General features: G+C 33.6%; 1 protein-coding gene across 4 annotated transcripts; it reads left to right on the forward strand.

Annotated features, from left to right (window-relative positions):
• Positions 1-1,379: 1,379 nt before the first annotated feature.
• Positions 1,380-15,992, forward strand: LOC123701758 (facilitated trehalose transporter Tret1-like). Of its 4 annotated transcripts, none has more exons than XM_045649311.1 (8): positions 1,380-1,824; positions 6,563-6,760; positions 12,703-12,932; positions 13,397-13,720; positions 13,805-13,937; positions 14,033-14,256; positions 14,729-14,923; positions 15,323-15,992. In XM_045649311.1, the coding sequence occupies exons 2-8, from the start codon at positions 6,700-6,702 to the stop codon at positions 15,548-15,550; spliced, it is 1,395 nt and encodes a 464-aa protein (XP_045505267.1). In that variant the 5' UTR covers positions 1,380-1,824; positions 6,563-6,699; the 3' UTR covers positions 15,551-15,992. The 4 variants fall into 4 exon arrangements, with proteins under 4 accessions (XP_045505267.1, XP_045505266.1, XP_045505270.1 ...); XM_045649310.1 differs by having other exon boundaries at positions 6,567-6,760; XM_045649314.1 differs by having other exon boundaries at positions 6,646-6,760.
• Positions 15,993-17,862: the final 1,870 nt, after the last annotated feature.

The following is a 17,862-nucleotide window of genomic DNA, read 5'->3' on the forward strand; positions in this document are numbered from 1 at the left end:
TTCAATTTTATAAAATATTTTTTTTTAATAATTATTTATTAATTATTATTTTTGTTTATTTAATAACAATTAAACCACATCGAATCAGACCCTGAAAAATGAAAGGGTTCTATTCCTGAGCATACTCAAGCGTAAGAGAAAAAAAAGACTCGATTAGTAAAATATTTCGGCAGACAAATAACAGACAGAACTTTTTTAAACTGTTTCCAAGACAGAACTTTTTTAAACTGTTTTTTAACTAGTTTAAATAACAAATATGACATCAAAAATATCATGAATGTTAAAAATAGTGTTTTTTCTTAATATGTGTGTGTATGTATTATCAAGTGCAATGTATGATACATAAAGACATTTAAAGTTTGAAAAATCAGATGTTTTGCGCGAAGTGACAGTAGTACCCACCTCAACGCTTCGCTTATGAGGCGTGCAAAATAAAGCAACACTGTCCGTTGGTCTGTACGTCTGTTTGTTCCATCGATAAAGAAAAAATTAGGCAATCTATCGAGTTGATTCTTTCATTAAACGTGTCCATTTATCCTAAGGACTAGCTGTTCTGTTCCCCGCATTGCTCCGCTCCTGTTGGTCTTAGCGTGATGATATATAGCCTTTTATAAAGAATTTTTCAAATCGGACTAGTAGTTCCCGAGATTAGCGCGTACAAACAAACAAACTCTTCTATATTAGTATAGATGAGCCCTATTGCTTTCTTCGTTCCCCATTCTTTTTTTTATTTTACCGCTTGCCGATATAGTAAACAAATTTTTTTGAAGCCGATTATATTAATACCTATTAATATTCTTTATTTCCCGCAATTGAATTTACATTTATTCTTTTTTATCTTACGGTTTCCTGCCAGGTTTCCTGTTTGTAGTATAGAGCATGTGAGGCGTGCACTTGTTAGATTTGCCAAACTATTTAACAAATATTTTTGTTAAAAAAAATGTGAATTCATCTTTATATTAATCTGCCCAGTGATTTTTGCATTTCTTTGACATACATAGAGACAGTCTTAAAATAGGTACTTTATTACATTTCCTATAAAATCCATTCCTTAAATACCAAACAATTTTTGAAGGTAAAGGAACTTCTTTAGGCGTGTTGAAAGTAAAATTTTAAGGTCGCGTTATGGTAATACAGTCACGTAATAGAGTAAGGCGACGATTTGGTACCTATCTTTAATTCTTGCCAAAGAAGTTTAACGTCTGACCGGTTTGCTTGACACACACGCGTTTTTTTAACTATCAAAACAGTTTTAGTGCAAAAATTTGTTAGCGAGGGGCGAAGCGACGATCGATTTTTTTTTTATGTTTTTATTTTTAGATTGGCCCCTGTTTCACCTTGTCCTCCACATTCAAGACGCACGCAATCGCTCGTGAAACCCGCCGCGAAATGGACGTAGTGTTGCCACAATACCTATATTTGTTATTTATGGATTACTATGGCACCGGACCGCGGCACCGGGCACATGTGTACGCATGAACGTCGCGCGAAGTACACGGGAATTCTTTATCCCGACAAAAACTCAGCTTACGCCTCGCGGACTGTATTTTTACTAGCTAAAATTTACTACGGCACTAGCGTACGCTATGACGTTAAAGTTTGTATGAAATATAAACGTTTTGAAACGTGTGCCACATGTCTAGGACAACGCGAAAATTCACATTCCTGTAACCTGTTCACGCTTGTTCTCGTTTCGGGACGATTGCGGAGCCGCCATTAGTGAAATAAATAATTGTGGTTATAAAAAAGTTCTAAATAATAAGTGTTCATTGCAAATAGTTCAGTCTTAGTGCCTTAACAAAAGTGAGGGACTGTCTGCGAGTGGTGAGAATGCAGTAGCGACTTAAAAACATTAATTTGACTCACTAAAAACAGAGATTGGTGTAGATTCATAATAATTAGAGCGACGCGACCTAATCTGTTTTAGTGAGAACGTCACGTCCTGAATTTGTTTTCCTTATTTTGCAAATGATTTAATCGTTTTGTACTGAGCGGCATTTTATCTTAAATCACGTGTTTCGAATAGGAATACCTGGAATACCACTTTGAAAACTGCAATGGGCAAAGAGCTCGGAGTGCAATAATTTTTGTTGAAAATATTCTAAGGAAATAACTATAATAAATATTTTATGCGAATTAATTTAAATATTTCAGTCTAGTTAAATATGAAACGTATTGCAAAAATATAAAGCAATATTCAGTTACCTATAAAATGAACAAAAACAAGAAAAATAAGACGCTACAGTCAACTAAAATATAACTAAAACTAATGATCCTTTTAAATATTAATAGCAATGAAACATCGAACAATCTGGTAGTTTCCAACTCATGTTAAAGAATGTTATAAAAACATAAGAATGTTATAAAAACATTATTAAAGCAGCTTACAAAAGTGAACTTTTTGGTAGAGTGTTATGTAAAACCGGAATTTAAAAAAAGCACGTGTGTGCACACGTGTCAGAAGTGAAACTTTTTTGTCAAGATTCAAAGATAACAATATCGTATTATACTGCCTAATACCGGCACGCCATGGTACTCCATGGTACTACCATACTTCACGGTACCTAATACCATGACGCGACCTTGAAATTCTCAACGCACCTAAATACACATCAAAAATTATCTGTATCGTCTCATAAGTACCTAGTTAAAATTTATTTATCTCAAATGGATTAATAACCACCCACTTTTAGTATCTACGCTCGTTCATTCTATTATAATTTTATTATTATTACAAACTAGCTTTCCGCCCGCGGCTTCGCCCGCGTTATCAAAGAAAAACCCGCATAGTTTTCGTTTCCGTGGGATTTCCGGGATAAAATCTATCCTATGTGTTAATCCTAGTTACTCTCTATATTATGTGTGGTAATTTCATTGTAATCGGTTCAGTAGTAATTGCGTGAAAGAGTAACAAACATACACTTAGTTTCTGTGATCTGTGATACACACACAAAACCCGCATAATTTTCGTTTCCGTGGGATTTCCGGGATATAATCTATCCTATATGTTAATCCAAGTTACTCTCTATATTATGTGTGGTAATTTCATTGTAATCGGTTCAGTAGTAATTCGTGAAAGAGTAACAAACATACACACACACATCCATCGTCGCAAACTTTCGCATTTATAATATTAGTAGGACATTCGTCGCTTATTTGGTTAATTTGTTTACTTTGCTATAAACCAATTCGTCAACCTTGTCTGGAATATATTTATCGGTAGTTCCTTAAAGTCCGCTGGTATCTTATCATTATGTATCTGTTATGAATATTTACCTCCAGCGTTGCTCGAGCGCTTATCAAAATTGTTTTAAAACACCGGCAAAAATCGGACTCGCGTACCGAGGGTTCCGCAACATTTTATTTTATCATATTATTATTATATTGCTACTAAAAAATTATGCTTTTCGCAAAAATTCATTTTCTGTGCTAAAGAACGTTACTTCGTTACTAGTAAATTTCAAGAGTTTGGGTTCATGGGAATCATGGGATAGATTCCAGTAGGTTTTGATACCCTTGTCGAAATGTCGTATGTCGAAAATTTGCAATCGAAAATTCTCTCGTCAAAATATTATTAGCTTCAGCAGTCGGAGGGCCTTTGGTTCGTATCTCTATATATATTGGTTTTGTATCTCTACTTTCTGATGGTGTTAAAAAATATACATTAGGTAGTATATTCTCAGAAAATACATACAAATAATAAGCTTTTACTAAATCAGGCAAACTCAAACGAGCTGAAACGTTTTATCGAAATCATTTTGTTTTTGAATGTGCTGTAAAATCTTGCTCTTGTATCATTCCTTTGAACAGATGAATTTTTTTCTTTGGAAATATTACCGAAAAACCGATACAAGAGAAAATATAGATCTTTCTTTTATGCCAAGCAAGTTAAATGTGTTTATATTACAAAATAAAAGGACTTATATGTTTTAAAATAAAATTATTTTAGTTTTATTAGGGTTCATTTCTAAGTAGTGGTCTTTTAGCCAATTTGTTATCATATGGAGAATAGCTTGGATTGGTTTTTGATTCTGATAATCCGGACTTTTACATTTTATTAATACGGATACATCATCTGCAAAGAGTATGGGCATATTTTCATTTCAATCGAGTGCAGCCCGATACACTTGTTGGGGAATAGAACACGCCAGCCACCTAGCAGATGATCTTTTAGATTGTATAGTCGTCTTTCGTCACTATATTGTATCTGAACAATCTGTGTTCGACGATATAAATATGATTGGAACCACGGGTGAGCTGGTCCTCTAATTGAGTATTTGAATAAAGAAAAATTATTGATTTTTTTATGTATTTTAAAACCTTATTATTTGATATTTAATGCAAAAAAACTCAAAAAAAAATTTTTTTCAATTCATTATAAGCAATTAAAAATTGATGAAATTTAAATTAAAATCACGTGACTATAAACGCGCTATGACTGGTCACCATTTAGATGTGACGTCAAAATGTTTTAGTTGTATACGTTTTTCTATCAACTGCAATGTGTGAAAACCTTGGTGAAAACTAACATTATGACGTCACACGCGTCCGGGTGACGCTTCGGGAGTTGTTGGTGTGTTTTCGGTACTGGATTCAAAGACAAATTTTTATTTTGAAATAACTTTTGAATTATTGCAAAAAAAAAAATTAAAAAATAGTTTTGTTATAAAACTAATAAGTATATAATCTTTCCATTTAGCACAAAAAAAATTTTATTCAAATACTCAATTCCCGCGCCGTACCTTCAGTTTGTTGAGAAGGATATTTTATCGTATGCCTTCGTCATGTCCTAGCAGACCCAACACGCGCTTCCTGTCGTCATAGAATATATTATACTTGTCGTTTAGGTGTTGAAGTGCTCCCTGGACATATTTATATAAATTATAAGGCTACCGTTGTCGATTTCGACTTCCTAAAATCCATTTTGGCATTCGTCCCAGATTTTAAATTTTCTAAGAAAGTCATATAACCGGTTGCACATAGTTTTTTCGAAAACTTGAGGATGTTGGTAGTATGTCAATCGGTCTATAGTTACTAGGAGTGTGTATCGCCTCTCATAAGGATTGGCTTTACCAGTGAGATTTTTTTATTGTCTGGAAATTTGGAAGCTCTGGTTGACCAACAACGTCAGCGGAGTAGAAAGCTCTTCTACACACTACCTACTTCTGTCCTTATTTTTAATCACATTGATAATATTTTATTTAATACATACTTTATTGTACAAAATAATGTAAGGAAATCTAGTGTAAGGTAATGTAAGGTAATCTAGAAAACTTTGGGCTTCTGCCCTGTTGTCTTGTGGGGGGCACTGAAAACCAGCGTTATGCCGACCATGTCGGCATGACATATGCTGAGGGCCTCACCATTTAGGTCGCCACACAAATTTATTATTATTTTCTCTGTTTTGCGTTCTGTTCTTTCTTTATTTTAATTTTGTTACTTACCTATGTTTTATGTGTCAATGTGGTGTACCTAATAAATGATTTTCTTTCTTCTTAGTACCTGTACAATCTAATAAGGTACAAATATTTTGCACAATAGGCGGCTATTGCTACATAGCAATCTCAGCAATATTTTGTTTGTTGACAGGACTTAAATATAAATAAATAGCACGTAGGGTGACGTAGGCGAGTTTACTTCGGGTCGTCAGATTGCTTTTCACTTTGCGCGGCGGGGCTTTCGCCCACGCTAGCAAAATATTGTTTGATATCCTATCATATTAATATTATATATGCAAAAGTTTGTGAGGATGTGTGTGTGTGTGTTTGTTACTCTTTCACGCAAATACTTCTAAACCAATTACAATGAAATTTAGCACACGTATAGAGGGTAACTTGGATTAACATATAGGACAGGTTTTATCCCGGAAATCCCACGGGAATAGGAACTATGCGGGTTATTCTTTCGAAATGCGGCTGAAGCCGCGGGTGAAAAGCTAGTTTTACATATTTTTGTATTTATAATATTCCACATTATAAATACATAATCTAGTCGTTTTGATAGATGTTAAATTTTACTAAATTTTTTTAAGTAGTGATTATTAATGAGGATAAAAAAATAAAAAACTGTTGATTTAGCTATGAAGGCTTAATCATTTTTGCAAACAGAAGGTCAATGTATGTACTAGTATATCTTGTTTTTCGCGTATTTTCTAAGAAACAAGTCATACAAGTAGTTACCTAGCGTATGCAAATTATTTATTTAAATTAATTTATTAATTTTATTCATTTAAGTATCATAGACCCATATTGTTATATTTACAATAATATACATATTAACTAGGTACTAGATTTCAGCCCGCGGCTTCGCCCGCAAGGTTTCCGGGATAAAACACATCCTATGTCCTGTCGATTCAGTGGTTTAGGCGTGAAGAAAACACAGACAGACAGACTGACATTTTTTAATTGTCAAATCAGATGAGTAAATTAATAAAATGTAACTACTATTTCATAATAATTATTACAATTTCATATTATAATCGTTAAAATAACATCGGGTCGTGTAATAGATTGCGGTATCAAAAAGAAAACAAATAAAACTGGTTTAAAAGATATTATTTGAGACAGACAGACAGTTGACGACAAAACAATAAAACGTATTGCTGATAAGCTTTAAGAAATATGCTTATTTAAATAATCTATTCAGTGTTCAAATGTTAACTATAATAAATAGTGAAAATATATACTAAAAAGTGTTAAAATGACGGTGAAAACAGAATCTAATGGACACACGTATTGGCAATGGATTTTTGGTATAATAGGTTAGTATTTATTTTAATTTTATTATAATATTATAGTACTTATTTAAAAAAAATATTTAAAACATAATAAAAAGATGACTGACATGATTACATTAATATCACCAGCTTTCTACCTCGTGATCGAATTTTTTGTATTCTTCAAAAAATTATGTATCATTTATTATTTTTAAAATATAAAGGATCTCTAAAATATTAATAGTTATAAGTATAATTAAATAAATATCTCTTCTCTTTAAATATAGAGGTTCTTGTGTAACAATGTTAGTTACCTACCATCTTCCTCCGAAACGGTCGGACCGATTTTCGACCGACCAAAATGTATGCCTATTGGGTAGATGAAAATCGGCCAACATCTATTTTTCATGTCCCTAAGTGATGGTATTAATAAGTTTATGAAAATACTAGGTATCTGCCCGCGCCCGCTTTGTCTAAAAAATAATAAATTATATACTAAAATCTCCCTCTTGAATCACTCTATCTATTAAAAAACCCACATCAAAATCCGTTGCGTAGTTTTAAAGATTTAAGCATACACAGAGACATAGGGACAGAGAAAGAATTTTTTTTGTACTAGGTAGGTATTTAGTGATAAGTACAAGGTTTGCCGGGACAGCTATAAGTGTTTTTATATTTTTTATAAGGTAAAAACAACACAAGTCGTAAGGGATATATGGACCAAATTTATTTTGACTTACAAAAAAATAAGGAATAAATTAAAAAAACGTGATCGTTTCTATTCTTTAAAAAAATCTAATTTAGTAACCATTTGCAGAATCTCTAAAATACATATATAAATAATCATACTTTATATTCATAGTACAATCTCATGCTGAATAATATTATTATGCGCTGGTCGAATATACATGACATAATATACAGTGTGGAAATTTCCAATGGACCCTGGAAGTACCTACTTGAAATACTGGAGATAGCAAATTTTACTGAAAGGAAACATTCCTTTATTTTTAAAAATTAATATTATACATATATGCATTCAAAGATTTTCGAAAATTCACTTGCTTCGACCGGGAATCGAACTAACTAAAAAATAAAAATTTGTTATTTCATTCTCCAAATCGACACAAAGATGATTTATTTATTCTTAACTAGCTCACCGCCCGCGGCTTCGCCCGCTTTGTCTAAAACCTAATAAATTATATACTAAAACCTTCCTCTTGAATCACTTCTATTAAAAAAAACCGCAACAAAATCCGTTGCGTAGTTTTAAAGATTTAAGCATACAAAATATTTGCTCTTAGAAATGAAATATCGAACATTTCCATTTTCCATTGTATCGTCAACTACATGTAAATTGTAAACATATAGAACGTTACTAATTTTAATTCTTTTTATCAAATAAATTGTTCAGAATGAGACCGCTCTCATTAATTTATGTCGTTCTGATAACAAATAATAATTGGAAGTAAAACAAATTTTAATAAAATAAATTTTCCACACTGTATAAAATTCTCGCGTCAGAATGGTAGTACCATATTCCTCCGAAACGACTGGACCTATTCTTATGAAATTTTGTATGTCTGACAAGAGTAGGTAGCTAAGGCAGAATAACGTTTGCTGGGACAGCTAGTATATTTATACAGGGTGTCTCAAAAGAAAGTTTATATATTGTGGATGAATAAAAAAAAAAGTAAGCGGTGTATTGAAAAAATGTTTATTAATTATGAAAGTGCATAATATGGGAATTTATTTCTTAAAAATAATATCGTCCAAATGCAGTCCATTGCGTACACGGCACTCATTTAATCGAACAGTAAAATTACAGTATTTATGACAGCTCGGCAGGTAGACACAGTGATGGCTGCAATTTCGTGCTGGATATTTTCTTTTAAATGCTCTAGAGAAGTTGGTTTGTTGGCATACAATTTAGATTTAAGATAAAGAGAAGAAATTATCAAGAATAGAAATTAGCGAGGAATCATTGGCCCTTACTTTTTCGAAGACGAAAGGAGGCGTGCAGTTACAGTAAAATTAGAGCGATGGTAGACGAGTTTTTAGTGCCTGCACTGCAAAACTTTCCTGGCTATAACCAGAGAACATGGTTGCAGCAAGACGGAGCTACATCACACACATCCAATATGTCTTTACCTCGAATTCATGAAATTTTTCCGGGAAAATTGATCTCTAGGAGAGGTGATATAAATTGGCCTCCACGCAGCCCTGATTTAACTCCCATGGACTTTTTCTTGTGGGGGTATCTTAAATCTAAAGTGTATGCCAAAAAAACAACTTCTCTAGTGAATTTAAAAGAAAATATCCGACACGAAATGGCAGCCATCACTGTATCTACCTGCCGAGCTGTCATAAATAATTTTAGTGTTCGATTAAATGAGTGCCGTGAACGCAATGGACTGCATTTGGACGATATTATTTTTAAGAAATAAATTCCCATATTATGCACTTTAATAATTAATAAACACTTTTTCAATACACCGCTTACTTTTTTTTTATTCATCCACAAAATATAAACTTTCTTTTGAGACACCCTGTAGCTCCTTTTCTTAATTATAAGGCACATGATAGTGTAGTTATATTTAGTTTTAGTTTTATTTATATTTTATTTTAGTAAAAGCGGTATACAACATTTATTGCATTGTTTAAATGGGACTTTTAGAGGCTATTGATATTAAACCAAAGGTACATTTGAAACATTATTGTCGAATAAAAAAAAATAATAGCATTCATCTGAAAATGTCTTAAAAGTTTCCTAAATCGTAATCACGCAATAATCAAAATCAATGCACTTGTGTGGGTGCGCGCATCGCCAAATTTATGTGTGTGCTAACTCTGAATTGTGCTTTTGTAATGTCCACACGTTCGCTTTTTAGTGGCGGACAGGAATGAAATCTAATTTAAAAAAAAACGTTTTTTTTTTCATTAGATCGAAAATGTTATCGATTCTGAACCATTTCTGAAAATTTGGCCGGTCATTGAAAACTAACCCTGTATGTAAGTTTAATAAGGTAATTGACGCACACAAGTGCATTGATTTTGATTATTGCGTGATTACGATTTAGGAAACTTTTAAGACATTTTCAGATGAATGCTATTATTTTATTTTTTTTATTCGACAATAATATTTCAAATGTACCTTTGGTTTAATATCTAGATCTTAATTTTAAAATTTGGCTGGTCATTGAAAACTAACCCTGTATAATATCGTTTGCAATAGGATAGCCTCTAAAAGTCCCATATAAACAATGCAATAAATGTTGTATACCGCTTTTACTAAATTAAATATAAATAAAACTAAAACTAAATATTAGAGACAGCGGCAGCGATTTCGTTTTATACCATGAATATGAATGAATTGTGAAATATTAATTATAATAATGTGAATGAATAACAAATGAATTGATTTTAATAAAATAAAATTAAGAAGACATAACTAAGTAATATAAAATGTATATCTAATGAAAAATGTTTTAATTAATTTGCATGCCGTTGAATAACGGCTAAACATGCTGAAATAATGTAAGTATGTATCTTATTATTAACACCTATGTATACCATGTTAACTTGCAAATAAACGATTTATTTATTTATTATTTATTTACAACCGTGAGGAGGCTCCCTAAATTTTATGTGAATTTGCATTAATATTCTGAAACAGTTACACATACAATCAAAATGGAACTTTAGTTTATGATTTATTGGGTCTTTTTCTTTTCATGTAAAGACAGTTACGTAATTGTAACATTTTCGTTCGATTCATTTTTTATTAAAAAAATTATGCCTTTTTTAAGGATTATTACATTTTTTAAGATTTACTTGAACTTTATGCCTAAATTAAATGTTAACAGTAAGAAAATAGAGTTTACTATCCAATCCCAAGATATTTTTTTTCCAGATCAATTATTACTTTATCTATAAACGAAATGAGAATTGAGACTTACGAGATTTAGTTTCGAGCTCGAATGCGATCAAAGAGCGCACGCGATATTCAACTTTATTACGTCTTGGTTAGCTTCTAGCATCGTAGCGGTCTAACCGGTATCTCAGTGCCAGAAATTATTTTAGAGTGCCTGGTATAATAACTCTTTTTCAAATTTCGTTATAATTCATATTTTTTAACGTTCCTACAATACCACACGTTTTGGCTTGAACGCCTTTAAAAGTTATTAAATAGAGATTATATGAACTATATAAATAACTAGTGGTCCGCCCCGGCTTCGCCCGTGGTACCTACATGTCTCTATCCTATCTCTCAAGTTAGATCGAACTGCACATGGTGTGCGAATTTTATTATAATCAGTTAAGTGGTTTAGGAGTCCATTGAGGACAAACATTGTGACACGAGATTTATATATATTAGAGATATGTAGTTTAAGTTACTGCTTTTAAATGAACATTTTTTACAAATTTAACAAAATAACTAATATAATTTTATAGTAATTTTGTTAGATGCAATGTATTTAATTAAAACCGTGGTATATAGGCGAAATCTAATGACTAAAGGCTTTGCCACATAGAACGCGTACATAGGGCGCGTCCAAGCGCTAAAGTACGCCGCACTATGACGTTGACTAGTGTTGTACTATGGGGTAAGAACGACGATACTCGACGACGACGACGTACGACGATGCTCTGACGCGCTAAGTACTTTACATCTTAGGGTCATAGCGCCGCGTAGCCGTAAAACCATACAAACCGAACAAACCATACAAACCATACAAACCGTAAAACCGCGTACGAAGCCATAAAAGGTCTAGTGGGCCCTCTGGGCAGCGTTGGCCCATCAAATGATCGTTCATATTTGCCGATTATGAATAAATATCTACAATGACTGCCAATCACAGACATTTAGGCTTTCTACACTATCGTGATTGCCTCTACTCGCCCAATGTTGCCCATTGTGTATTGGCCCCATAAATCCCATAAGACATAAAGACACGCACAAAGGTCACAAATTTTACTGCCATTCATTTCATGGGTGTCCGGAATAATACGTAAAGATGGGAAAGGCGATATGTCATCGTAATTTAAGTTTATGTATAATACTAGATTTCCGCCCGCGGCTTCGCCCGCGTTTGCAAAGGAAAACCCGCATAGTTCCCGTTCCCGAGGGATTTCCGGGATAAAAATTATCCTATGTGTTAATCCAAGTTACCCTCTATATGTGTGCTAAATTTCATTGTAATCGGTTAAGTAGTTTTTACGTGAAAGAGTAACAAACATCCATACATCCATACATCCATACAAACTTTCGCCTCTATAATATATATATTAGAATTAGAATATATTAGATATTAGATTTTGTTATTATGTTCCAAATAAAGAAATTTTGAATTATTCTATCGCTGAAGTACTTACTCCATCGCTGTATGGCATGTCCGATTACGATTTAGATATTACAATTATGTTTTCTGTTTTCCTTGTAAAATAATCATTTTACAAGAAAAACAGATTGTAATTGTGTAATTGATTGTATATAATACAAGATTTTCCTGTAATGGTGAATAATCTGGTAGGGCGTGATCGGAAGGGGGAGGGGACAAGATACATAGCTATTAATTTATCCATAGCCTAAATTGAATTGCTATTTATCGATAAAAATGATGGACATAACTTTACCGTGCGAATTTGTAAAAATAATCAGTACGCTGACATAGACGTGCGCGCACGACGGAGTACTGCCGAGTACAGTGTGAATAAAATTCCTAAAACTTAAGAAATTTCTAAAGAATACAATTAATTCCATCATGAGGCGAGATTCGAATGCATGTCTTCTTGCCATGAACCTTTTTTTTTAAAGTGGGGAAATCTTGCATAGATACCCACAGCCCCCGGGGAAGGAGCCGTGGGTTATGTCGGATTTTTACCGACTAAAACCCCACTGTGTTCCGTCGAGCCGCTTTTTAATGATGCAGATGGGGCCGCGGGTATTGGTTGTTTCCATGAACCTAAAACTTTTCAATCTTCAGCCAACATGGGATTCCTGGTCTTCGGCCTGGAAGCAGCCTGGATATCTCCCACTACGAAAAAGCTGCAAGCTGCTGACTCTCCTCTAGGTGCTCCATTAACAAACCAGGAAATATCCTTAATGGCCAGCATCAACTGCTTCTCAGCAGCTCTGGTTGTACCTATATATGCCATAATAGCTGATAGATTTGGCAGGAAATGGGCCGTCTTATTCTCTACTATTCCAGCTTTTGTAAGTATAATTAATCCATACTAATATTATAAATGCGAAAGTAACTCTGTCTGTTACTCAATCACGCCTAAACTACTGAATCAATTTTCATGAAATTTGGTATGGAGATATTTTGATACCCGAGAAAGGACATAGCCTACTTTTTATCCTGGAAAAATGACGCAATCCCGGAAATCCCACGGGAACGGGAACTATGCGGGTTTTTCTTTGACTGCGCGGGCGAAGCCGCGGGCGGAAACCTAGTAATTAATAAAGCATGCTACCTCTTGAATTGTGTTATGCTTGTCAATGCCATATAATTAACTATGAAAACATTTTTACTTTTAATTATTAGATCCTTCCAAAACTTAGTTTATCATTAAAGTAACGTTACAAATTTTTACAGCATCCCTTTATGTTTTGTTCAAAGATCGAATAGTATATAATATGTATTAGGAAAATAATGACTTCTAAATCTTTTTCAGCTATCAATCATTCTCCGGCTAACGGTACCAAATGTAATAGCTCTTATCATAGCAAGAGCAGCTGCTGGGATATCATCGTCTGGTACATTCGCTATCACGCCAATCTACATTCGCGAACTAAGCCAGAACAATCTTATAGGCGTCCTAGGATCCATATCAGTCCTGCTGCAGAACCTAGGTTTCCTGATAATGTACTTAATCGGCGCATACTTTGATTACTTCACAGTTTTGTGGATATTTTTAGCATTCCCTTTAGCTATGGGAGTGTTAATGTTAAAGGCCCCTGAATCACCTGCCTTTTTGGTTAAGCGTGGGAAAATAGATGTGAGTAAATAGTTCGTTTCATATTGCATAATAAAAATGGACAAATTAATAATTTCCCAACGAGTAACAAATGTTATTTTACAGGAAGCCTACACGGCAATTGCCTTTCTAAGAGGTCTTAAAATTGATGATAAAGAAATTAAAACTGAGATAGAATACATGCAAAAACAAGAGGAAACGTTTAAAAATCTTCCCAAGGTTGACTTGAAAGCTATATGTAAGTAACGAGTGATGGAAAGATAGAGAGAGTAAACAGCACGGTAATGTCGGTAATACTAGAATAAATTGTGTAATAAATATTTTATTTTTCAGTTAAAGATAAAGCTTGGCGTCACGGCTTACTTTTAATGTTCTCTATCTTTACAATCTACGCGTGGAATGGTGCATTTGCAACAATAACCTATGCCTCCGCTATATTGGAGTCGACGGGAAGTAATTTGGGAATCAGTCCAGAAATGCAAACATTGAGTTTTCCAATCGTCATGATTGTTGCTTCGCTTGTATTTACAAGCATTGCGGAGAGGTTTAATCGAAAGGTATTTTTGCCTTTATAACTACTTAAAACAAATAATGAATAGTACATTTTACTGAACTCCTATTTTTCAATTTCATTCTACATCCATACATGCTCTTTTTTCTAAATTTGGACTACACAGTATAACAATTAATACAATCTTAAATACTTGTTACGGTTGCATGAATTTGTATAATATGGGTAATTTAGTGATAGATTTTTTGCTTATCAATGAATAAAATCCTACTAATTTTATAAATGCCAAAGTTTGTGAGGATGTGTGTGTGTTTGTTACTCTTTCACGGAAATTCTACTGAACTGATTACAATGAAATTTAGCACATATATAGAGGGTAACTTGGATTAACACATAAAATAGGTTTTATCCCGGAAATCCCACGCAAACGGGAACTATGCGGGTTATCTTTTGAGAACGCGGGCGAAGCCGCGGGCGGAAATCTAGTAGAAGATAATAACGACAAACTTCCCTTTCAGCCTCTCCTGATAGTATCATTCCTCATATCAGCGATCGCTCTCGTATGTTTGGGAATAGCAATGCGTATGCAGTCCTACGGCTATACAATCCCTAACTGGTTACCAGTCACTTGCTTGATGATCGTAGTAGCATTCTACGCTGGAGGAGTCAGGACGTTACCGTTTATTATACTTACGGAAATGTTTAATTTCCAGGTAAGTTTAATAGCTTTACTTCATCCAGAGATTGTACTTTTTTTGTGTAATGTCTCTCGATGTTAGCCAGAAGGGCTTCTACATCTTAACGTGGATGCGTGGGTGAACTGAAGGTTCATCCTGGATAGATTGTGCTATCAGTAGTTTATATTTGTTTTAAAAACTTTGAGATAGAGACTTTTTCATGAAATTATATGTGTCCACGTAAGGAACTATATATACCAATACATATATCTTTTACGTTTCAAAATCTGTGATTTTAAAATCAATTTATAATTATAGAGATACTAAAATTGGGTCTCCTGATAATTCAGTTTCATAAACAAGACTTTTTTATTTTAATTCATATATCCTTAATCCTATATTCGGTAAGGAATCTAGATTGTATTCTGTTTTCAGGCTCGGGCCAAAGTGATGGGCTGCATAAGCACCTACGCATGGTTGACTACAACCAGCCAACTTTTTGCGTATACACCCCTTACGGATGCTTTTGGAATATACACAACGTTCATAATCTACGGCTTCCTGAATCTTGTTGGCGCTTTATTCACATCAATTCTTCCCGAAACGAGAGGAAAGACTGATGAAATTATAAGAGACGAACTGGCGAATGGGAAAAAGAAATAATGGAAAAGAAACTTAATTGTTGTGTTGGGGTATTTTTCATTAGTGCAAAGAGAAGTTATTTCAAGATAATTGGTCTGTTTGTGAGATGGTATGGATCGTTAGGAGATTTTATGCTTAAAAATAGGCCCTTGTTGGCACGTTGAAGAAAGACAAAATGTAAATAGGTTTTTTGTATTTACTTAACTGTTAACTAGAGATTATCCTCCTTAGATGCTACGCTTACGCTAAAGGTATCATGTGCCGAGGTATTTCCATGATATACATATCTTATCCATAACTCAAAAGAGCTTACATAATTAGGTATTTATGTACCTATACCTCTACAGGGCGTCCCACTATTTTAATACTAAGCGCGAAGGGACTTGTAGTTTTGCATACACTGATCACGTAAAAAATGCTTAAACAACAAAATTATGTTAAACATTTTTTGATAAATTTTTCCTGAAAATCCATGTTTTCTTCTCTAGCTTCACGCAGTCAGCATATACCGCTTCGTTATAAATGTGAGTGTTATGTCTATGAAAACCTAATCTTAAACAGTATAAGTTATAGCTCACGTGCTGGTGTCAAAGTTGGGCGGGTTGCTTGTTATGGGTGCACACATAGAGTTTTAAGAATTATTCATCTATTTGAAAAAAAATGCATCTGGAATTTTATAAGTATTTTTTACGAACTCAGCAAGGTATGCAAAACTTTAACCTCCTTTGAGCTTAGTATACCAACAGTAGGACACACTGTGTAGAATTAAGTATTCTTTACAGAAGTATTGTTTATCTTAATTTTGAAACATGCATTTCGTTGAAGACAAAGTAATGATACATGCTGCTCAAAAATCAATATAGACTTATCAGTACTTACGTATTTGGTTCGTGGATTTACTTATTTTATTAGTTAGATAATATTTAACAAAACTCCAGTGACACTAAAATAATTACCGTTATCATTGTTTAAAGTTTTAATTAATAAAGTGTCAACATCATTGTTTTATGACATACGTGATAATTAGGTAAATGAGTTGTTTGCTTGCAGGAATAAAATTGAATTATTATAAATAATGAATGAAATTTCATTTTATTTAATGTTTTACCACCTGATATTGTTATGTGATTTAGAAATTAAAGACTTTTTAACGGATTTTAAACGCGATTTATTCATTCTATTATTTTCCCGACGTTTCGAACACTTTACAGCGAGCGTGGTCACGGGGAGACTGAGATGTTGTACGTCTTGATGGTCATTCAAAAATTGTTATTTGTGAACTACCTCCACCTATTCCTCCGTAGTTGGTATCTGGAGTATTTTTCCGGATGTTGGCAGTATTGGCTGATCGTGTCTTCTAGTCTTTTGGTACGTTTGACATGGGATTTTAAATTCTTAATAACAGGATCCCAGGTGTTAGAAAGTTTCAAACCATCTTCTCTATTGAAATTTGGATGTTTTTTAATTTCAATAGCCTCGCGCACAAGTCTTGGAAAAAATTTATTTTCTCTGGCAAGGATTTGTGGTTGGTCAAATCTTATGAAGTGGTTGTTGTCCAGTGTGTGTTCACATACCGCAGACTTCTTGTGACGCCGATGCTTGATATCCGCAATGTGCTCCTTCAGTCGGTTAGCAATGCTTCTTTTTGTTTGGCCGATGTATGAGAGTCTCCCCGTGACCACGCTCGCTGTAAAGTGTTCGAAACGTCGGGAAAATAATAGAATGAATAAATCGCGTTTAAAATCCGTTAAAAAGTCTTTAATTTCTAAATGTATAATACTCGCGTAAAATCAAACCCTAGAAAATACTATTGTTATGTGATTGTTAATTGTATCTTTACTTAAATTGTAATTTATAAAATTGTATCTTAAGCCTAATGGGATCTCTTCACAATGAGCAGCGTTGGGCGAATAGAGGCAATCGCGATAATGTAGACGTAGAGAGCCTATGTCTGTGATCGGCCGTCATTGTTGATGTTTATCATAATCGCCGTGATGGCAGCAAACATCAACGATTATTTTTTGGGCCAACGCTGGCCATTGTAAAGAGGCCTCATACATTTTTTTAGCCAATTGTTGAGCACAAGTACTGTGTAGGCTAAAGGACCTGTGTGCATTGAGGCCTATCGACCAAGTAAATGGCATAACACAACTGTTATGCCATTTACTTGGTCGATTTTGATTTTTATGTTATCTAGTCTATAATAAAATAGCAATAAAAATGCAATATTATCAAAATAAACTATATTTAGTACAAAAATAAAAAATCCTTTCATTTCTATCTAACTAATAATTTACAATTTTCATAAAATTATTTAACTTATATAAGAAGAA

This window comes from Colias croceus, chromosome 22 (genome assembly GCF_905220415.1).
Source record: "Colias croceus chromosome 22, ilColCroc2.1".
NCBI classification, from domain to species: domain Eukaryota; kingdom Metazoa; phylum Arthropoda; class Insecta; order Lepidoptera; family Pieridae; genus Colias; species Colias croceus.

What these genes read in the sequence shown, in the direction of transcription:
- LOC123701758 (XM_045649311.1), top strand. Translation starts at nt 6,700, where the DNA reads ATGACGGTGAAAACAGAATCTAATGGACACACGTATTGGCAATGGATT. An exon ending in ATGGATTTTTGGTATAATAG is followed by an intron (nt 6,761 to 12,702) that starts GTTAGTATTTAT and finishes TTCAATCTTCAG; the next exon opens with CCAACATGGGATTCCTGGTC. An exon ending in CGGAGAGGTTTAATCGAAAG is followed by an intron (nt 14,257 to 14,728) that starts GTATTTTTGCCT and finishes CTTCCCTTTCAG; the next exon opens with CCTCTCCTGATAGTATCATT.